Genomic DNA, 23,195 nt, shown 5'->3' with positions numbered 1-23,195 from the left:
CCATGTCTACATGCCTAAATGCACTGAGTTGCCGCCATGTGATTGGCTGATTAGAAATTAAGTGTTAACAAGAAGTTGGACAGGTGTACCTAATAAAGTGGCCGGTGAGTGTATATATGTATATATACCTATTCTATGTGTATATATCTACTCTATTCTAACCTGTCAGTGTGATTTTACTGTACACAGCACTGATTTGCCGGCTTTTCAAAGGACACCGGTGCGTACAAATCGGACAGCAATACGGATGTCATACGGATGATGCGATTAAAAATCGCATTGCACTCGCATGACACTCGCATGACAATCGCATACGTTACATCCGTTTTTTCAGTCCAGATTACGGACCGATTTGTCTCTCGCCAGTGGAAATGAGCCCTTAGGCAGAGATCACACATACGCGAGATACGGCCGAGTCTCGCAGGTTAAAACCAAGCTTTGGCGCCGGCACTCCGGAGCGGAGCGTGAGGCCGCATAGTAATACATGGAGCTGCACGCTCCGATCCGGAGTGCCGGCGCCAAAGCTTGTTTTTAACCTGCGAGACTCGGCCATATCTCGCTGTAGTGTGACTCCGGCCTTATGCAGAGATCAGACATGTCTACAGGTCACAATCGCCTATAAATTGGACAGATGCATATTAGACAAACCTGGTCTGAACCCGCCAATTTCTGCAGGCCTCTCCGCCTGTCTCAGCTGTGTGGGTGGGAAGACGGACTGGACATCTTCAATTTGAGCATGCCTGATCCTTCCCTCTTGGGAAGATAACCTGCTGGTGAAGCAGCTACCTTTTCCTCCCCAATGAGAATATGCATATCTACCAGGGCTGTGGAGTCGGAGCCAAATTTGGTGGAGTCGGTGTCATGGAAATTGAGGAGTCAGAGGTTTGGCTTACCGACTCACAGCCCTGGTATTTACATAGATGGGTATATGTTAATTGGGGGTGGGGACCATTTCGCCGACATTTATGGAGTTCATATGAAACATCTATAGCAAGACCATGTGTCTGAAACTTCATTTGTATCCAAATGTTTTGGGCTGTGTTTGATGAGATTGATAAATGTTGTTTTTATTGCAGCTTTTGTGATTTCTTTTAATTAGATAACGGAAGATTTCCTGGCGATGTATCAAGCAAATTATGGGTACACTGCTTCTGAGAATGAGAACACTGAGCCGTCTCCAGCCCCGAAGGAAGTGAAAGAAGAGCAAAAGCCGAAGAAAGACCCCAAACCTGAACCAGAACAGAGTGACCCAAAAGCAAAGGGAGAGAAGAGGAAAGCGGACCCAGGTGATGTGTAGACCCCTATTAATCCGGGTAATGGGGGACGCCAGGAAGCATTTCTTAAAGGAACATACATCCTGCCTTCCTGAGTCGGCTCAGATCCCGTCCTGACATAAGATGTACGGCTATCGCAAGGCTTGTTCTTGTGGCAAAGTGGATGACGCCAGTCGGCTGGTACTGGTGCCAGCTGGAAGTTATCGATGTTGCTGGAACAGCGCCGTCAAAACTATAGTGGCTGCGGATGGGTACTGCAGAAATAAATGGGTGGATCGGCATCTCCCTGGCTGCGGCCACTATAGTTTTGATGGAGTTGCCATGGTCCAGCAGCGTCCGAAAAGTTACGTCCAACATCACCAACAGCTGATGGGCGGGGTGACACACCCTCACCGATCAGATATGGATGACCTATCTTAAACATAAGCCATCCAAAAAAAAAAAAAAAGTAGTAGCCAACCTTTTTAAAGGGGTTATTCCTCCGTTTCAAATGTCTGATACATATGGGTCCATCACATGCACAGCTTTTTCTATTCTTTTTCACATGTTTTTGGCACTGTTCTCATGATCAGTGTAGGTCTTGTGTCTGAGAATCAGTTCTGTCAAACAATTCTGCCATATTTATACTATAAATGTACAAAATGGGGCAACACTCTTTAACCCTGTAACGGCCTATGACGTGTATATCCATCATGAGTCGCCTCTTTGGTGCGGTCTCCAACGCTGAGCCCGCACCTTTTCCTGCACATGTCAGCTGATCTGATCAGCTATAATGTGCACATAACAGCTGCGGGTGGAGTCACGATTCACCGATGGCTGTTAACTAGTTAAATGCCTCTATCTCTGACAGCGGCATTTAACTTGCGCAAACCGGATGCTCGTTTTAGCTCTGCCCATCGGCACCCATGTCACATGATTGTGGGGCGCTATGAGTTGGCAGGAGATCCCTGTAGTTGTCATTGCTGAACTGCCGGTGGTCGGCGCTCATAGGAGATGAGCATTTTTGTTATACATGGCAGAGTTGCAGCCCTGCTATGCATACCACAAGCGATCAGTAGATCGCAGATTCTAGTCTCCTATGGAGACTATTGAAGCCAGTAAAAAATAAATAAATAAATGTTAGAAATATAAAAAAATAAAAGTTCAAATCACCCCCTGTTCGCCCATTCAAAATAAAACAATTAAAAAAAATACGCATAATTGGTATCGCCGCATTCAGAAACACCCGATCTATCAATAGATTAAAAGAATTAATCCGATCGGTAACAAGAAAAAAAATCAGAATTACGATGCAATAAAATGCAATAACGGGTGATCAAAACATCATAGCTATCCCAAAATGGTATCAATAGAAACGTCAACTTTGCACGCAAAAAATGAGCCCTCACCCAGCCCCAGATCACAAAAAAAGCAGACGCTACGGGTCTTGGAAAATGATGCCATTTTTTTTTTTTTTTTTTTAAGAAACTTTGGAATTTTTTTTTCACCACCCAAATAAAAAAGAACCCACACATGTTTGGTGTCTAAGAACTCGTAATGACCTGGAGAATCATAATGGCAGGCCAGTTTTAGCATACAGTGAACATGGTTAAAAAAGTAAATAAATAAACAATTGTGGAATTGCACTTTTTTTTTCCAATTTCACCACACTTAGAATTTTTTTCCCGTTTTCCAACACATGATATGGTAAGATAAATGGTGTCGTTCAAAAGAGAAAAAAAACTCGTCCCGCGAAAAGCAAGCCCTCACGTGGCCATATTGAAAAAAAATAGCAAAGTTATGGCTCTGGGAAGAAGGGGAGCAAAAAATGGAAATCCAAAAATGGAAATGCTTTTGGTCATTAAGGGGTTAAAAGGAAGCTATCATCTGAAAATAACAAATTGTTTAAATCAGGTTTTTGTCTTAGAAGTATTTTTTTATATATATTTACAATTATGTTTTTTTGTTTGTTTTTTGCATATCACTCTCTTTATTAAAAATAAAAAATAGGAATCTTGCAGATTAAATATATGTAAAACCTGATATAAACAATAGGTCGTTTTTATGATTCTGTCAGCATAGAATGACTGTTCAAACCAAATACAGGCGCACGATGCGAGGCCCAATTATTTATATACTCCATCTGACTTGCTTGTTTTCGATCTAGCTGTGCCTCCCTTTTCTTTGATTGACAGCTCTGGTTTGATAGAGAAGGGTGAAGATTAGTGATGAGCGAATATACTCGTTACTCGAGATTCCTCGAGCACGCTCGGGGGTCCTCTGAGTATTTTTTAGTGCTCGGAGATTTACCGTATATACTCGAGTATAAGCCGAGATTTTCAGCCCAAATTTTTGGGCTGAAAGTGCCCCCTCGGCTTACACTCGAGTCACGGTCGGCGGTGGGGTCGGCGGTGGGGTCGGCGGGTGAGGGGGAGAGGGCGCTGAGGCATACTCACCTAGTCCCGGCGATCCTGTCGCTCCCCCTGCCCGTCCCACGGTCTCCGGGTGCAGCAGCCTCTTCCCCTGAGCGGTCACGTGGGACCGCTCATTAGAGAAATGAATAGGCGGCTCCACCTCCCATAGGGGCGGAGCCGCATAATTCATTTCTCTAATCAGCGGTGCCGGTGACCGCTGATAGAGGAAAAGGCTGCGGCACCGAAGACCAGCTGTCCGGGGGAAGGAGCCAGGGACGCCGGGAGCAGGTAAGTATCGCATATTCACCTGTCCTCGTTCCACACGCCGGGCGCTGTCTCCATCTTCCCGGCGTCTCTCCTCACTGACTGTGCAGGTCAGAGGGCGCGATGACGCATATGGTGTGCGCGCCGCCCTCTGCCTGATCAGTCAGTGCGGAGAGACGCCGGGAAGATGGCGCCGAGGAGCTGCAAGAGAGGTGAGTATGTGTTTTATTATTTTTATTGCAGCAGCAGCAGCACAGCTATGGGGCAATAATGGACGGTGCAGAGCACTATATGGCAGAGCTATGGGGCAATGGTGCAGAGCACTGTATGGCACAGCTATGGGGCAATAATGGTGCAGAGCACTGTATGGCACAGCTATGGGGCAATAATGGTGCAGAGCACTATATGGCACAGCTATGGGGCAATAATGGTGCAGAGCACTGTATGGCACAGCTATGGGGCAATAATGGACGGTGCAGAGCACTATGGCACAGCTATGGGGCAGTAATGGTGCAGAGCACTATATGGCACAGCTATGGGGCAATAATGGACGGTGCAGAGTACTGTATGGCACAGCTATGGGGCAGTAATGGTGCAGAGCACTGTATGGCACAGCTATGGGGCAATAATGGTGCAGAGCGCTATATGGCACAGCTATGGGGCAATAATGGTGCAGAGCACTATGGCACAGCTATGGGGCAATAATGGTGCAGAGCACTATATGGCACAGCTATGGGGCAGTAATGGTGCAGAGCACTGTATGGCACAGCTATGGGGCAATAATGGTGCAGAGCACTATATGGCACAGCTATGGGGCAATAATGGTGCAGAGCACTGTATGGCACAGCTATGGGGCAATAATGGTGCAGAGCACTGTATGGCACAGCTATGGGGCAATAATGGTGCAGAGCACTGTATGGCACAGCTATGGGGCAATAATGGTGCAGAGCACTGTATGGCACAGCTATGGGGCAATAATGAACGGTGCAGAGCACTATATGGCACAGCTATGGGGCAATAATGGTGCAGAGCACTATATGGCACAGCTATGGGGCCATAATGAACAGTATGGAGCATCTATTTTTATTTTTGAAATTCACCGGTAGCTGCTGCATTTTCCACCCTAGGCTTATACTCGAGTCAATAAGTTTTAACAGTTTTTTGTGGCAAAATTAGGGGGGTCGGCTTATACTCGGGTCGGCTTATACTCGAGTATATACGGTAGTTTTTCTTGCCGCAGCTGAATGTTTTACATCTGTTAAGCAGCATAAGTACATGTGGGGGTTGCCTGGTTGCTAGGGAATCCCCACATGTAATCAAGCTGGCTAACAGATGTAAATCATTCAGCTGCGGCAAGAAAAACTAAATCTCCGAGCACTAAAAAATACTTGGAGGACCCCCGAGCGTGTTCGAGAAATCTCGAGTAACGAGTATATTCGCTCATCACTAGTGAAGATAGATGGAAACCAAGTATGTGGGAAGTTGTATGTAAATGACTGGCCTTGTCATGATGCACCGAGCTCCTGTGCTTGGTTTGAACAGTCATTCTGTTAAGAGTCTATCTACAGGTTCATACTACCATTACCTCACTTGTTGTGGAGCTGGAGCATATTTATCAGCACTGTCCAACTTTTAGTCAGATGCAAACTTAAGCCTCATTTACACAGGCCGACTTGCAACGTTAAGTGATCGCCGATTGGCTATATGTCTTTAGCTTAATAGCATTTTACACAGGCCGGCCGCACGTCTGATTGTGACACAAGTATCAGTAGCAGATCGTTCTGTGCACATAGGCAGCAATTGTTTTTGAAAACACATCTTACTAACTCAGCACGATGCGCTTCCGAGAATGATAATTTTTAGGCAGGCTTAAAAATAATTTCAACTTCCGAACAAGCTGTTTGTTTGTTGGGTGGTTGGCACGATTGTTGGCATATGTGTTCCTGGGAATGCTTGTTCATGATAATAGGCTAGTGTAAATGGACCCTTAGACTAGACAGTCTTATAGTACACCAGATGTATGACCAAGGTTCATACTGTTTCCTAAATCTGGTAAATCTGAATGAAGCTGATGGAGCCACTGTGGACACGGTTTGGTCTCTGTCCTGGCTATATTCGTCGTTTTCAGACCTGTACAAAAACATGGCTCTTCCTTTGATTAGTCATTCTGCCGTTATTCCACATGGGCATCAAACCTGATGGTGTCGTGCCAGGCCGGCTAATCACAGAGAGACCCGCGGATGTCGGGAGGTAGGATATGGCTCTCAGGGCTCCCGACCAACAGTCACATCTGGTCTAGGATATGGCTGTCGGGGCTCCCGACCAACAGTCACATCCGGTGTAGGATATGGCTCTCAGGGCTCCCGACCAACAGTCACATCCGGTGTAGGATATGGCTCTCAGGGCTCCTGACCAACAGTCACATCCGGTGTAAGATATGGCTCTCAGGGCTCCCGACCAACAGTCAAATCCGGCCTAGGATATGGCTCTCAGGGCTCCCGACCAACAGTCACATCCGGTGTAGGATATGGCTCTCAGGGCTCCCGACCAACAGTCACATCCGGTCTAGGATATGGCTCTCAGAGCTCCCGACCAACAGTCACATCCGGTGTAGGATATGGCTCTCAGGGCTCCCGACCAACAGTCACATCCGGTCTAGGATATGGCTCTCAGTGGTCCTGACCAACAGTCACATCCGGTCTAGGATATGGCTCTCAGGGCTCCCGACCAACAGTAACATCCGGTGTAGGATACGGCTCTCAGGGCTCCCATCCAACAGTCACATCCGGTGTAGGATATGGCTCTCAGGGCTCCCGACCAACAGTAACATTCGGTGTAGGATATGGCTCTCAGGGCTCCCAACCAACAGTCACATCCGGTCTAGGATATGGCTCTCAGGGCTCCCGACCAACAGGAACATCCGGTGTAGGATACGGCTCTCAGGGCTCCCATCCAACAGTCACATCCGGTGTAGGACATGGCTCTCAGGGCTCCCGACCAACAGTCACATCCGGTCTAGGATATGGCTCTCAGGGCTCCCGACCAACAGTCACATCCAGTGTAGGATATGGCTCTCAGGGCTCCCGACCAACAGTCACATCCAGTGTAGGATATGGCTCTCAGGGCTCCCGACCAACAGTCACATGTGGCTGATAGACCGGGTTCTGAGAATGGATTAACACTAACTCTAGAATCCATTTTATTGGAGGCAAGCGCCTACACAGTCATTCCAATACTTCCTTATGTAAAAATATAACTACATATAAAAATGTGGTTATTAAAATTGTATGTGTTCATTCATTCCAGGCTGGTTCAATGTGGAAGACGGTAGAAACACAAACGTGTATGTGACAGGTTAGTGGCAAATGCACGCACACTCGTGCACTCACGCTGCTCTGGAGCCAAGTGCAGCACTTTTTTTTTTTGTATTTGCCTCTATTTTTCTGCTTTACAGGACTGCCTCCTGATATTACAAATGACGAATTTATCCAAATTATGTCTAAATGCGGCATCATCATGCGCGATCTGCAGTCTGAAGAATATAAGATAAAGCTCTATAAAGATAAGGAGGGGAACCTGAAAGGAGACGGCCTGTGCTGTTATCTCAAGGTCGGTCATCATTCATCCCTTGGTCCTGATTATTCTTTTCTTCGGTTCAATTATTTTGACTCTCTAAAGGAAATGTGTTTTTTTTTTTTTTTTTAATTAAATGTTTGGAATTTATATTAAAAAGTTTGTCTGAACATGATATTATGGCCTTAGAAAAACACACCGAGGGCCGATAAAACGCCAAACGTGCATCTAATATTTGCATTTATTTCTAGTTATACAGTTGTATTATGTATTTTATTATATTTTTTTATTTAATAAATAACACACTAATTGAGGCAAAAAAAACTGTCTACGGGGGATTAAATTAAAAATTTCATAAAGGAATATATTACACGTTGCTTATGGGTTTGTTTGTTTTTTCCACTTGCAGAAAGAATCCGTTCAGCTAGCGCTAAAGCTGCTCGATGAGTACGAGATCAGGGGCTACAAACTTCATGTTGAAAATGCAAAATTCCAGTTAAAGGGCGAGTATGATGCAACGAAGAAGAAGAAGAAGTGTAAGGACTACCGGAAGAAGCTGTCTTTCCAGCAGAAGTATGTGTCTGCTATTTTTGTATATAGAAGCTTTTGGCATTAATCAGACTGTATGGCCCTGAACGGAGGGTCACTTGGGGGCATTACATGGCTGGCCTTTTATTATAATGGCTGGTATGTAATGCTAAAGCTCCATTGCATCAGCCTCTACAGAGAAAATGTATGTGTAGACTATGGCTGTCCCTGGTTCATGGCCCCCGGCAACATGGTGAGCCCCGCTATGTGTGTAAACAGGCTTCTATGCCTTCTGGTTGAAATTTCGGATTACACATTGTACCCTCCAAGGCAGGAATGCTCATTGGCTTCCAATACACACTTATAGGACCCAATTCATCATGACCAGAGATATTGCCACTGGTCTTGATGAGGGGCTGTAATGGAGTCACTCTCCTGAGTCATTAAAAGGAATCTGCCTCCATTGGCATTGCCAGAAATCTTACTCTAGTCAGGGATTGGAGTGACATTTGTGACGTAGGGAACCTCACAGCTTGAAAAAAAAATAGACATGCTGTGACATCACGGCCCAGCTCCATTTGATCAATTCTGGAAGAAACTAGCGCGAAAGCTGCAAAAGTGAGAAATTTGTTTCCGCAATTCCATGCTTTAGACTTCCTTTACCCTGACAGCAGACCCCAAGTGCCCGTCGTATAGTCTCCTCACCATCTTAACTAATCTCGGTTGTGTTTTTTCTTTTCCAGACAATTGGATTGGAGGCCGGAGAAGAAGGACAATGAAACAAGAAAACGATTCGAGAGAGTTATCATCATCAAAAACATGTTCCATCCGTCAGACTTTGAGGTGAGAGAATGTTTCCTGCATCAGATATTTTTTAGTTATTGTTGCGCCCTGTAGATGGCGCCGTTGTTTTACCAGTTTATCAGCTTCGTGCAAGAACATCAAGAGAAAGGTCCTATCCTGAGACCCAGAGGTGTCCTTCATTTCTACATTTAGATACTAGGATTTCTTGCATTGTATTTTTTTTTTTATTACAAATCTTAATAGAAAGAAGCAGTTTTTTTTTTCCTTTGTAGTCTTCAGTATTATAAAATGTATATGACAGAGAAGGGGAATTATAAGACCAGAACATATCTTTTATTATACACACTTAGGCCCACTTCATTTCCATAGAAAACTGATACTGCACAAAACGGTGCCAGAGTCATCAGCTTGTTCGATCAGCGCGTTGGATCAGGTCGGTGGGTCAGCGCGTTGGATCAGGGCATTGGTTGAGCGTGTTGGATCAGGGCGTTGGATGAGTGTGTTGGGTCAGCGCGTTGGATCAGGGCGCTGGATGGGTGTGTTGGATCAGGGCGTTGGATGAGCGTGTTGGGTAAGCACGCTGGATCAGGGCGTTGGATGAGTGTGTTGAGTCAGCACGTTGGATCAGGGCGTTGGATGGGCGTGTTGGGTCAGTGCGTTGGATCAGGGCGTTGGATGGGCGTGTTGGGTCAGCGCGTTGGATCAGGGCGTTGGATGGGCGTGTTGGGTCAGCACGTTGGATCAGGGCGTTGGATGGGCGTGTTGGGTCAGTGCGTTGGATCAGGGCATTGGATGAGCGTGTTGGGTCAGCACGTTGGATCAGGGCGTTGGATGGGCGTGTTGGGTCAGTGCGTTGGATCAGGGCATTGGATGAGCGTGTTGGGTCAGCACGTTGGATCAGGGCGTTGGATGGGCGTGTTGGGTCAGTGCGTTGGATCAGGGCATTGGATGGGCGTGTTGGGTCAGCGCGTTGGATCAGGGCGTTGGATGGGCGTGTTGGGTCAGCACGTTGGATCAGGGCGTTGGATGGGCGTGTTGGGTCAGTGCGTTGGATCAGGGCATTGGATGAGCGTGTTGGGTCAGCACGTTGGATTAGGGCGTTGGATGGGCGTGTTGGGTCAGCACGTTGGATCAGCGGGCTATCTGTGTTTTTCCAGTATGGCTAAAGAAAAAAAAAATTACAAAACTTCTCCTATACTTTGCAGTGTTAAACTCCTACAGCACATGGATGCCGTATGTGTTTTATATGGATCCATAGACTTGTATTGGCTCTTGTCATTCATGTTGCTGGAAAAAAATGGCCATGTCTCCATGTGATTTACACGGACACACGGTGAGTGTAAAAACACAGACATGTGAGCAGCCCCATAGCTTATGATGGGTACGTGTGGTATTTGTGATGGGTACGTGTGGTATCGGATGCGATATGTAGTGGAAACATGGATGTGTGAAGGATTCCATACATAGCACCAGTAATTCCACGGAGCTTTGCACACATTATCATCACTGTCCCCATTGGGGCTCACAATCTACATTCCCTATCAGTATGTGTTTGGAGTGCGGGAGGAAACCGGAGAACCCAGAGGAAACCCTGCAATCATGGAGACAACATACAAACTCCTTGCAGATGTTTTGGTTGGTGGGATTTAACCCAGCTGCAAAGTAACAGTGCTAACCACTGAGCCACCTTGCTGCCTTTGATTTTGCAAGGACTCTACCCAGTCCTGTGCTGTGTAAGTAGACTGTGCACCCAGCAGTCATAGACGTGTGCTCTACCCGCACACAAGGTGCTGTAAGATAGCGCTTACTGCATGTGTTGGGGGACACTCGCTTGGCAACGGGATTAAAGCACACAGGAACATTTTCTCACAAAAACAGTCTAATTCGTTTTTTTTAAACATCATAAACCACACCGTAGGCCATGTTGCACATCACAGACATATAGTTCATAGTACACGGCTTCCTTCATTTGACAAACACTAAACCCGCCAGTCCTCCTCTGACTAATTCCCGGGGATGTCAGTGCGCCGTATCAATTTCTCTACTCACATAGCATTACACGACATTGGGTTGCAGTCTCTAAACACTCCGGACCTCACTTCGTCCAGTTACCGTGGGAGACCACACAGTTCATTCACTTCCATGGAACACCATAGCCACTAACAGTCTGTTCCACTGGCAGATACTCATCTGCCCATAACCCCTTTATCTGGAGTTACCTTACAGGAGCTCCTGCTCCTCCACATGCTGACTCCTCGTCAGTCCTCTCTTCCAGGGAAGCTGCCTAACTGGGATCACCGTCCAGGACAATTCCTTGCTCACCAGGCCACCCGACAGTTCCCGACCCTCAGAAGGACGGTAGCTTCCCCAATACAGTAGCCGTCACAGGCTCTGCAGGACCATGGCCTCTCCCTGTGCTCTTCAGGAATCCAGTCCTACTCCCAGGACCCTCCAACACAGAGGCCATCCAGGTCCATGGCCTCACTGTGTGCTATTCAGGACGTCCAGCCTACTCCCAGGACCGCTCAACACACAGGCCTTCAGGTACGCGGCCGCTCCGTGTGCTATTCAGGGATCCGGTCCACACACAGGATCTCCTAACAAACAGGCCTTCAGATCCATGGCCTCTCCATGTGCTCTTCAGGAATCCAGTCCTACTCCCAGGACCTTCCAACACAGAGGCCATCCAGGTCCATGGCCTCACTGCGTGCTATTCAGGACGTCCAGCCTACTCCCAGGACCGCTCAACACACAGGCCTTCAGGTACGCGGCCGCTCCGTGTGCTATTCAGGGATCCGGTCCACACAGGATCTCCTAACAAACAGGCCTTCAGATCCATGGCCTCTCCATGTGCTCTTCAGGAATCCAGTCCTACTCCCAGGACATTCCAACACACAGGCCATCCAGGACCTCGCGCACTCCGACCATGTGACCAGACCTCAGTCACATTATATCACAGTAGCCACCCCCATAGGTGGGAGGTGTGTGTGGTTAATCAGACCCGCTCAGCTCTCCGACTAACCCTGTAAGCCTCCCTTTACAACTACACAAACACTTTTGGGACTACAAATCCCAGAACAACATTATTACTGGCTTACAGCGCAGATGAACTCCTCTGTGACACAAACCGACCATTTACAATAATGCCGGTCACTGTCTCACCATCACAGTTACGCCTGCGACTGCCATGCACTCCCATGGCCTAAATACGCCTCCGTGCGTATTCTGCGGAGAACATACAGTGTCCCCTAGATGTAACAGGGGTCACTGCAGCACAGCGGTCACAATGCTTCCATTTTTTTTTTTTTTTTTTTTTTAACCTGAAGATGGATAATAAAATGAAGGACTGAACCAGATAACTGAAGGTAGATATTCAAGTGATAACTGAATGTATTATACTTATGTCTCGCCAGTGTGACCATGAAGCTGAATTGTGGCACATATATTTTCTCCAATTTGGCCACAAGCAAAATAATTTAAGTTATAAGCGAGCGTACCATTTCCTAGTTTACCTGTGAGACCATTTAGGTGAAGCCTACCAATACTGATCAGTTTATGGAAATAATTATTCTTATTAATTAATCACCTTTCTATCATGCTATATAATTAGACTGACTTTTTGTATCACATGCAGTATAGACAAAGCTGCTTTTATAGGTATTTTACCACTGTTTTTGATCTTGTGATATAAATTTATCATATACTTCGTGTAATCCGTATTTTCACCGGATACATATGATCGTTATTGGGGAAGTATGGCTTTTCTTGTTTTTTGTATCTACGTCCGAAAAAATGTATTGATTTTATCGCTTTAATAATTTTTCTCCTGTGTTTTGTCCATTATATATCTATTTACTCATTAGTAAAGTGTATATATTCTTCATATTCATGCATCTTCATGGTCGCTGTAAGATACAGTTAAGTTTGCTGTATTCTCATGTATGTACTGTGTGTATATTGTGCAGACCCTATTGCAGCGTGCCCACCATTTATTGGAATATTTTCATTAATTGTGGCATGCGCCATGCCTTTTATTAAAAAAAAAAAATACTTTGCATGATGACAAATCAACTGAATTTCTGGATCTACCAGTACCAGTCGGACCAGATTGCTGTATATTTTTACGACCCTGTGGAATGTGGGTAGGGCGATTTGTACAGCCTCCGGTCCTTGCTGTATCGCTGCTGCTATCTGCTTAAATGTTCCTATTTACAGTTATCATAGAAACACGTCAAGAACGCCCATCCGATCCTCTGTCCTTGTGATTAGTCATTTATCAATATTTATTACATGACATAAATAAGACGTTTTATAAATCCTAAGAACTTTAAGTGTTACTGTTTTTTAAACATTTTTTACATTTCACTAAAGTTTTATTCCTTGCCGTAGATGTATAGATAATTATAATAGTGATACTTATTTTATATACCATATATTTTGGACATGCATTCTGGAAAATGTAGTTCTCTTACGTTAACTTAAAGGGGTTGTCCAAACGTTTGATATTAATGTACCACCCTCTAGGATAGATCATCAATATCAAATCAGGAGTCTGATACCCGGCATATCTCTGTTGGGACCAGGGCTGTGGAGTCGGTAGGCTAAATCTCCAACTTCAACTTTGACTTCGACTCCTCAATTTCCATGACTCCAACTCCACGACTCCGACACAGACTCCCTCATACATGGCTCATGTTTAAGTGATAAATTTACTGTAGTAGAAGGGTAACATCAGGCTTTTAATCATTATGATACAGTAATCAAGCCATTTAGATAGAACATACAATATATTTATTGGAATACAACTTTAGAACAAAAAACTTTTTCATATTTACAATTTAATATACACTCTGCAGTAAGTGTAAAAAAAAAAAATCCTAAAAAAAACGGTTTTCAACAAAAACTTACTGAATAACATTTGTGCAGTCTATGAATTTGTTCTGAGAAATAGTATCGCCTCCATTAGATCCTCCTTCATAGATGACCTCAAATCTCACCTAATTTTTTTTTTTTAAGGCTAGAGAACAACCTTTCTACACTAACTTGGGTTGGTGCCAAAGCAATAACCACATGGGCAACATCTCTAGCAATTTCAGATTGTAAAGGAATTGCCTCGTGCACAGACAGTTTTGATGAACGATTGAACTCTTCTACTTTGAGAGCAAGTGAAAAATGTTGCTGAAATATGGTCAATCTGATTTCTATGGGAGTGGAACCCTTTTCCCTGTGGCAACGCTTTGCCTGCTCCATGTTGTCCAGATACTTGTCGAAATCAAACTCCTCATCTGATGAGGATGAAGGAACGGCAGCAGCAGCAGCACTGGCAGGATCTACAGTAAGTCCTCTTGCTCTTGGCCGTCCTGTAGCCCACTCATCCTAACTGCTTCCTCAATCAGAGCTTCTTTTCTTTTAGTAAGCTGTTGATCATTCAGAAATATACGATGACTCGGGTCCACATAAACAGCTGCCAGAAGAATGTTATTTTCTAATAGCAGTGTCTCTCTCCGTTTCATTGTTACTGCAATGCCATCAGCGATTAAACCTCTTTGGGACAGGCAAAACAACAAGTTCTTCCACTCCTTTATAAAAATGCCAGGAGTTAAATCTCAGCTTGTAACTTTTTAGTCACTGTAAATGGGTGATGAAGAAATTCCTTCAATTCAGCCACCTGTGTCCATTGACCTTCATGTAGTGTTACCTGAGGGTTGGCCACATCTACAAGGAAGGGTTTCATCTCAAGCAATCGCTCAATCATTAAATAGGTGCTGCCCCACCGAGTGTCTTGATCCACAATTGCCCCTTTTCTAGCACGTCTTTTCAAGATGGAATCAATTTTAGGGGTTCTGGCAGCAATAGCCAATTTCTTCACTTTGCTAATCAGAGTTCCAGCATGTCCCTCTTGTAGACTATCTCTTATTGCCAGTTGCAGCGTGTGCACAACACAGCACATGTGAGGAATAGGAAAGAGGTGTGAAGCAGCTTCAACAAGATCATCTAATTGTAAAGAATCATTTTGCTGTTCTTCTGTAGTAATATTGGTTTGTTCCTCCGTTATGGGAACAGGACTGTGGCCTTCCACCTCCAACATACTGAATGTGAAATGTTCTTCTAGCTGCTCTTCATCTTCATTATTCTCATTCATCAGTTCAATTGTACTTATCATGTTTGCAGCATTATCAGTTACAATAGCAACAACCTGTTCTTTTTTGAGTTCATAAACTTGCAGAACTTTTTCCACTAAGGTGTGGAGAAACTGGCTGCTGTGAAGAGCGTTAGTATCTTTTACTGCCAGCGTCTTGGTAGCAATTTTTTTGTTGTCACAAACATCGAACGTTGATAGCAAAATAGTTCACTCTGTGACGTGTGTAGGCATCCATTTAAAGAAACTCAAAGCATCTCTTGAGATTCTTTTTAAGGGCTTCTTCAATCACTAATTTTCTAATACTTTCTCTTTCAAGAGAAACACCAAATTTGTGGGCCATTTCTCCATTATGAGCTGTAAAAGCTGGCTGTGCAAATAATGATAATGGTACACTGTCCTTCACAACAAGCTCTAAACACATCTTCTGTCATTGTTACAGTAACTGTCACTTATAAACATCTTGTAACAGACATTTGAGATGCATTTTCCTCCTCCTTTGCCTGGCGGGAAGTGCTGGTCTCTGGTTTCTTGGTGCTGCTGTGATCTTTTTCAATCACAGCTTTGTAAACTTCTGGGTGGCAGCGTTGTAAATGTCTTCTTAGATTGGAAGCTCTTGAAGGAGCAATTTTATCACTGCCTGATTTTGGCATCACAGCCTTTGTTTTCATCTGGGTCACTTATACACTGACACACAAAATGTTTTTTATCTTGAGTCACAGCAAAATGCTCAAATACAGCTGACTTCATAAGACGCTTCTTAAACATTTTGTAATTATGTAAATTCGCTCTCAAAATAATTTTGTCCTGGAAAAAATAAGGTATATTATGCTTGCAAGAATAGGGAATCATGCACTGTATAATTTAGGATATAAATAAAACAATCTTTGCATAAATCGATAGGACAAATGATAAGTATAAAGTTTGTAAAATATGTTAGATAGCTTTAATGCTGAACTTTCAATGTCAGGCTTGTCTCAGGGTACAGCTCACTAAATGCTTCACATCATATTTTTTCACAGTCTATAAAAAGGGGAGGAGGGAGGGAGCATGTTTGTGCTGAATCATATTGCAGAACACACACACACACACACACACAAATATATATGTACTCATCGATCCTGTTACTGTATTTATGAATTTGGGATGTTAGAAAACAGTTTTTCCCCTTATATTCTATGTATAGTGTATATAAGTCATCAGGGCAGCTTATTTCTCCAAACATGAGCTAAGAGTTAAACTAAAACATCAAGAATACGGAGACCACATATACTGGACTATTGATTTATGCACAGTTTATTGAAAGTTTAGCTATGCTTTAAGAAGTCCTTGCCTTAATCCTGCTTTCTTGTTCACTCCAGAAATTCTGAGATGAATGCAGCCATTCCTTCCCTGTGTGTTTATTTTTCCCCTTATCTGTAGAGGAGGAGCTTCACTACTTATCATGAACATAAGCTGCAGCACTGATTCATCTCAGCTAAAAGTCTAGACCTTAGATCAGGAATAGGACAGACATTTATAGGACATTTCATAACTTTCCCAAATTCTTATGATAATTATATTCCCCACAAACTGCACTGAACTACTGTACCCAATTCATTATATATTTTAGGAGGCTGAGTCGATCCATTTTTTACCAACTCCGACTCCGCCAAAATGTGCTCAAACTCAGACTCCATGACTCCGACTCCACAGCCCTGGCTGGGACCCCAATGTAAACGGTGGCAGAGCAGAACAGCGCAGCCCCATACACTGCTTATTGGTCGCTCCAGGTCTCCTATTCATTTGATTGCTAAGGCCATTACTGCTGAGCCCACCACCCCATATTCCTGCAGTGGGGAAGAGTTGGAATTAGACTGAGGTTTTTGGGTTCCCCTACGACTTTGTGTTGTACTTGACTGTCCCCACCTTATTAAAGGTATTTCCCGTTTCTGAAAATCCCTGTCCCCCACCTGCCAATCTGTGCTTTACTCACCCTCCCCAGGTCCGGCACGGAGTCACAGCTGCTGCTTTCAGTGTCTGTGTTCAGTATTATTCTTATGTCATGTCGACGGCATTGCCTCCAGTAACTAAGCTCAGCGGCTGAAGGGACTTGTGATGTCCACTCCGTCAGAGCCGCTCAGCTCGATTATTGGCTGCAGCGCCTTTGGCGTGATGTCAGATGATAAGAGACTGGGAGCAGTAGCAGAGACTCGATGCTGGACCCTGGAAGGGTGAGTAAGGCACACTTTGTTTTTTACAACATAAACTGCAGCTGGGTCGGCGTGGGTGAGTAACAATGAAGAGAGTATGAACTATTTTAATGATCTCAGAAGTCCTTGCTCCGGTGGTGATGTTGATCAAGCCCTTTAAGGCCAGAGAGTTGGATAAACTGTCACCTCCATATCGCCTCTCACGGTGTCTGCTCAGATTTTGCTAATCTTTTGATTTCCGTTTACAGGAAGATCCACTTGTGCTAAATGAAATCCGTGAAGATCTCCGGTCAGAATGTGAAAAGTTTGGCCAAGTGAAGAAAGTTCTTATATTTGATGTAGGTCTTTGGGATGAAGCATCTACCCTTGGTTACTATTTTGTTTCTCTCTTATAGATCACCTTTATATTTCTTTTCTAGCGCCATCCGGATGGAGTTGCATCTGTATCCTTTAAAGAGGCAGAAGAAAGTGACGCTTGTATATTGGCTCTTAACGGGAGGTGGTTTGGTGGTCGTCAGCTGGATGTTCAAGCCTGGGATGGAGTGACCGATTATCAGGTATCGTATAACTTTTTTTTACTTTTTAACTTTTTACGCCATTGAGAACTCGAGTGTAGCTTGGACTGGCCTCTCTTGAAAGATTTATCATTACAGAATTAGTTATTCGGTACCATAAAATGTCAAACAACCGGATGTAACATGGCATCCCGAAGGCTTAAGGTACCTTCACATTAAGCAACGCTGCAGCGATAGCGACAACGATGCCGATCGCTGCAGCGTCACTGTTTGATCGCTGGAGAGCTGTCACACAGACCGCTCTCCAGCGACCAACGATGCCGAGGTCCCCGGGTTACCAGGGTAAACATCGGGTTACTAAGCGCAGGGCCGCGCTTAGTAACCCGATGTTTACCCTGGTTACCAGCGTAAAATGTAAAAAAACCAAACAGTACATACTTACATTCGCGTCCCCCGGCGTCCGCTTCCTGCACTGACTGAGCGCCGACCCTAACAGCAGAGCGGTGACGTCACCGCTGTGCTGTACTTTCACTTTCACTTTACGGCGCTCAGTCAGTGTGGGAAGCGGATGCCGGGGGACGCAAATGTAAGTATGTACTGTTTGTTTTTTTTACATTTTACACTGGTAACCAGGGTAAACATCGGGTTACTAAGCGCGGCCCTGCGCTTAGTAACCCGATGTTTGCCCTGGTTACCAGTGTAAAACATCGCTGGTATCGTTGCTTTTGGTGTCAAACACGACGATACACGCCGGTCTGACGACCAAATAAAGTTCTGAACTTTAATCAACGACCAGCGATATCACAGCAGGATCCTGATCGCTGCTGCGTGTCAAACTCAACGATATCGCTAGCCAGGACGCTGCAACGTCACAGATCGCTAGCGATATCGTTTAGTGTGACGGTACCTTTAAACATCTAACAAATGTGGCGCATGCTACTATCAGGGCTGTTGAGTGGGAGTCGGTGTCATGGAAATTGAGGAGTTGGAGGTTTGGCTTACCGACTCCACAGCCCTGGCTACTATTTCATAGTAATTTCCCAAATTGTTCTCTCTGCTCTATTAGACTTTCTGGATTATTAGATCCAGTATTAAATGAATTTCATTGCAGTATTTGCTCCTGACCCTGTCCACTTATCTCCTTGACCTGGATTATCCGGACACACAGTATAGGGCACGTTTAACACGTTTGCGCTCTACATTCGCTAGCATTCTGGAACTCTGCTTGCTTGGATCCCCTTTAATAAAACCCATGTGCCGTTGGAATAGAATTTTGAATGATTAACGACCCGTCCCCTGAGTGCTGTCATTGAATAGATTGTTGTTGTTTTCTGTTGAGCTGTTTCTATAGTTGTCATTACTTCTTCTCCAGCCCATTCATAATGAGCAGCTAATTACAGCCTTCATTCTCCACTAAGCCTCATTCATTGGCCGTGATTTCATAGAGACAAGAATGTTTTACGAGGCGCTGTCAGTGCTGATTCAGTGCCATGAATCGTCCCAAGTTCTCAGGACGCATTTTGTCCTCGTCTTGAAATGTAAAATAATCGTCAGGTTGTATTGGAGGTTTTCAACCCTTTGCCGTTTACATATGTTAAAATGCTGCACAGAATCCTGAAAGAGGATATGTCCCATAGATTTCACAAAAGAATCTGCATAGTATTAATAAATAAATCTCATAGACCTGGGGTACTGACTCTGAAAAATCCAAATATGACTTTGAAAACCTAAATAAATATGATCATATTAATCCTATTTTATGTAATGTCTGAATAGGGTAATATATTCATGCTGACTTCTTTTCTCAGGATAAAAAAAGCAATATTTAAAGGATTATTCCTTTTATAATAATCATAGCTCAGTGACTTAAACTTCTAAAACAAACTTGTCAAATGCAATTGACAGAATTGTTCACTGCTCCGGATATCGCCCCAAAAACGGAAAACCAGCATGTCTGAGGCTTTTGCCTGCCTGGGTGCCCTTGGATCTGTCCTGTAGTTTTTCATGACAGGTTGCACATGCTCAGTCAATGGTAATCTTTTATAGTGGGTTTCCTCTTCTTACTTCGTCGGAAGTAACACCAATGGCTAAAAGCATCAGTATTTCAGTCCATAGTTGTTATAATGGACGTCTCCTACCTATAGACAGAATATAAATACATCTGGGCCATTATCTATATTGTTTAATAGAGAAATCATCTTTGTTGCCCATAGCAACCAATCAGAGCACAGCGTTCATTTTTTAAACAGTTCTGGCAAAATGAAAGCTGCTGTGTGATTGGTTGCTAAGGCCAGCATGGTCAGGGTTTGTAGCTAGGAGAAGACACACAGAGGGAATTTTTTTTGAAACATACAGAATTAGAGGATGGAGGATTAGAAGCCTTTACTCGGGCGAGGAGACAGCTATAATTTAATGGTGGCCTCTGGCAGTTGACAGAAAGGTTTGGAGAAGTAGCTAATGTTATCGGTGCCTGGGGAGAGCACGGAGCCTGGAGACAAAACAGGTGCTTGTGGGAAATGTAGTTTACAGTGGTCACATGGGACTGAAAGACTGAAAATGAGTCAGTGACTATGTGAGGGCATGGCTGGAAAACTTTAGATTGGGTTATTAGAGCACATGGAGTTTGAAAAATAGATTCTTGGGAGAACATTTTTAAATGAGCTGTACCATAAATGAAAGTCATGTCCTACCATGTGGGCTTGTATGGTTTGCCCCTTTAAGGAGCATTAGTCTGAGATGCTCCATTCACTGTGCTGGCCCCTGTAATTAATGGACAGGATTTGTGTGGGCTTAGCTGGTGACTTCACTCGTCAGTGTCTTGTCTACGTGCCCGAAGCTAAGTGCCTCTGGTGCAGAATAGGGGAGAGTTGAGTATATTTTTAGGACTTGTTGCCCCTCAAGCATTATAAAATGCCGCATAAAAGGGCAAAGGATGAGTTATTTTGTCCATCAGTGGATATTGGTCTGGTTGGTTAGAAATTGGCAAGATCTGTGTGTGTGTGTGTGTGTGTGTGTGTGTGTGTGTGTGTGTGATGGCACCTTAAATCTCTCCATACACAAAATATTATTGAAGGCCGATATCGACGGGGTTGGACGACTCTCTAATGTGTATGGTGGCCTGGTAAATTGATTTACTGAGAAGATCTTGTCTCATTTCGGACTGCTGATCGCTTTGTTCTCCTGTAAATGTCTGTCGGTGGCTTTCAGATAGAGAACACTGGAGAACTTGGCCGAGCAAGGGCTTCATTGTATTGGTGAGATGGCTGTCGGTCCAACGATTGGCCGACGCATTGTTCGGCCTACAGCGTCTGCACCAACTTCTTATTTTACGTTATCATAGGCCTTTTGAGTATTAACAAATTCTTTTTGCAACAAACAGATTGAGGAGACGTCTCGAGAAAGAGAAGAGCGGCTCAAGGGCTGGGAGACCTTCTTGCAGGCCGACCAGCAAAAACCTTCTGAGGTTGCGAATGATGAGAAATCCACACCCTCCGTAAATAATGGACAGTCTGAAAACAAAGCGAACGGAACAGAAGCTGCACCCGATACAGACAGCGTCCAGCAGCAGGGAAGTCAAGACCCCAAAACAGCGGATAATGCTGCGGATAACGACGCTGCCTCCACAGATAGCAGCATTGGGGATGATGAGGACGAGGAAGGACGATCGTAGAGCTGCTTGTTTTTTAGCTTCTTATGTGTTACTTTTAGGGCGATATCGGTGTAGTACATGCCGTAATATCTGTTTGATTCCTTTGGCTTAATTACTACATGGTTTTCTTTTCTGCCCATACTTGTATTAGGGCGTGTGCACACTGAGTCTTTTTACTAAGATTTTGTAGCACAAACTGAGCGGAAACATCCAATTTTTTAGGAAGATTTGGAGAGTTTCTACTCCAAAAATGTAACAAAGACTCCATGTGCACATACCCTAAAAGGGTTTTCCAATGGTTTTCCTATGATGTCTGTTCATATGGCCATGATTTTGTACGCGGAACAAGTGTCTCCCAAAAAAACAAAACCTGCGGAGGTATGCCATGGATCAAACTCACTCATGCAAATCAGAGGGACTGACCTTTTCTTTTTGCACAACAGATAAACTGATGCCACACTGATGGACACACGGATAGAAAATAGATGAAGCTTAGATCCAGTACACAAGCAGTCACCACCATATAAAAGTCATTGGGGCCGATTCATTGGCCTCCCCGGCATCCCTTGTGATTAATAGACCCCGCACAAAGTCATGACGTTGCGGGGGCTCACTAATCCGAGAAGGCACGTAGGAGGTTGGCAGGGCTCTGGTACGTCGGTCACGGACATCTGACGTGGCCATTGGACACAGGTCCTGTGAATCTCTTTGCTCTTCTTTAGAATACAGCAACTTTTTTTTTCCTCCTGTATTTTGGAACAGCTACAACCAAAAACGGCCACTTTTTTTTTTTCTATGTTATTTTTCTCAGAAACAGATAACACAGGATTTATGAAATCTTACCCAAGGAAAACCCATAGGTTTGTTAATCGCTGGTAAACTTGTATTTTAGGGGTAAATGCTTTTTATAGTTCTTGCGTTAAATGTTTTCATGTTTGGATGACATTCATTCTTAGGATTTTGCAGAAATCTTTAGTTCAGGAAAAGTATATTTGGATGAAAATTGCTACTTTGGGTGGTGAAATTGTAAAATCTCCGCATTGACTTTTACGTAACTTGTGTGTCATAGAATCCATGGTATCTGTCTGGTAATAATTGCCACGCTTTTCAGTGTGCCGTCGATATATCGATACGTTTGCCCCATTACCTCTGCCACACATACATATTTATCCTTCTTTGAGTTGTGAAGAGGAAGTTACTTCAGTTGACTTGATTAAAATAAATGCTTCCTTGGTCACAGGTCTTCTTTTTTTTTTTTTTAAGAATTCCTAAAGCAGAACATGATCTGAAGACCTTGCAGCAAATTTAGGTAGCTCTAGTGAGAAGTGTGAGAATTTGCCAGCAGCCCCAAAACTGGATGAACCTGTTTAGTATAACTTTGCAGTTAGTAGGGTCCTGGGGTGGGGATGCAGAGTCCCTCTGAAGTTAATAAAGCCATTTTGTTTGTGTGATTATTATTTAAGCTGATTTATAAACCTAAATTTATAAAAATAAATGTGTAGGCTTTTTATTTCCTGAATTATTTTGATTTGCTAGTATTAAACAAAAAAAAAAAAAAAAGAGATGGGAACAAAGTAAAGAGCATTTGTACAGGGAGAGATGATGTATTAAAATATAACCTTGCTAGGGAATGCTTAAGCATCACGATTGAGGAGTTAAGGTGTTTAGTAATATATAAGCTGTTTGTCGGCCCTGACCGTATATTTTCACGGATTGGAATTTCAAGCATTGAGCTACTTTAGAAAAACCATTGTTTTCAGTGGTACAGTGTGATGGATTTAAGGCCTTGACTGAATGTAGACTCTTGGTTCTACTGCTTATCTTAACTATTGAGTGATGGCTCCGATTTAAAAGATCTCATAGA

The 23,195-nt window shown here is 44.0% G+C and overlaps 1 protein-coding gene across 1 annotated transcript in view; it reads left to right on the top strand.

Moving 5' to 3' along the window:
- Window positions 1–22,866, top strand: part of HTATSF1 (HIV-1 Tat specific factor 1) — a 37,937-nt gene extending 15,071 nt beyond the window's left edge. Inside the window, exons 2-9 of the mRNA XM_077285284.1 lie at window positions 1,100–1,286; window positions 7,238–7,285; window positions 7,386–7,540; window positions 7,914–8,077; window positions 8,776–8,875; window positions 17,416–17,505; window positions 17,587–17,724; window positions 21,062–22,866. Coding sequence (XP_077141399.1) covers window positions 1,100–1,286; window positions 7,238–7,285; window positions 7,386–7,540; window positions 7,914–8,077; window positions 8,776–8,875; window positions 17,416–17,505; window positions 17,587–17,724; window positions 21,062–21,352 — 1,173 coding nt within the window. The 3' untranslated portion in view covers window positions 21,353–22,866. The remainder of the gene's footprint in view (window positions 1–1,099; window positions 1,287–7,237; window positions 7,286–7,385; window positions 7,541–7,913; window positions 8,078–8,775; window positions 8,876–17,415; window positions 17,506–17,586; window positions 17,725–21,061) is intronic.
- Window positions 22,867–23,195: the final 329 nt, after the last annotated feature.

The sequence above is a fragment of the Ranitomeya variabilis genome, chromosome 2 (genome assembly GCF_051348905.1).
Source record: "Ranitomeya variabilis isolate aRanVar5 chromosome 2, aRanVar5.hap1, whole genome shotgun sequence".
Lineage (NCBI taxonomy): Eukaryota > Metazoa > Chordata > Amphibia > Anura > Dendrobatidae > Ranitomeya > Ranitomeya variabilis.
The sequence above is the reverse complement of the archived record's forward strand: the minus strand, read 5'-3'. Positions and strand labels throughout refer to the sequence as shown.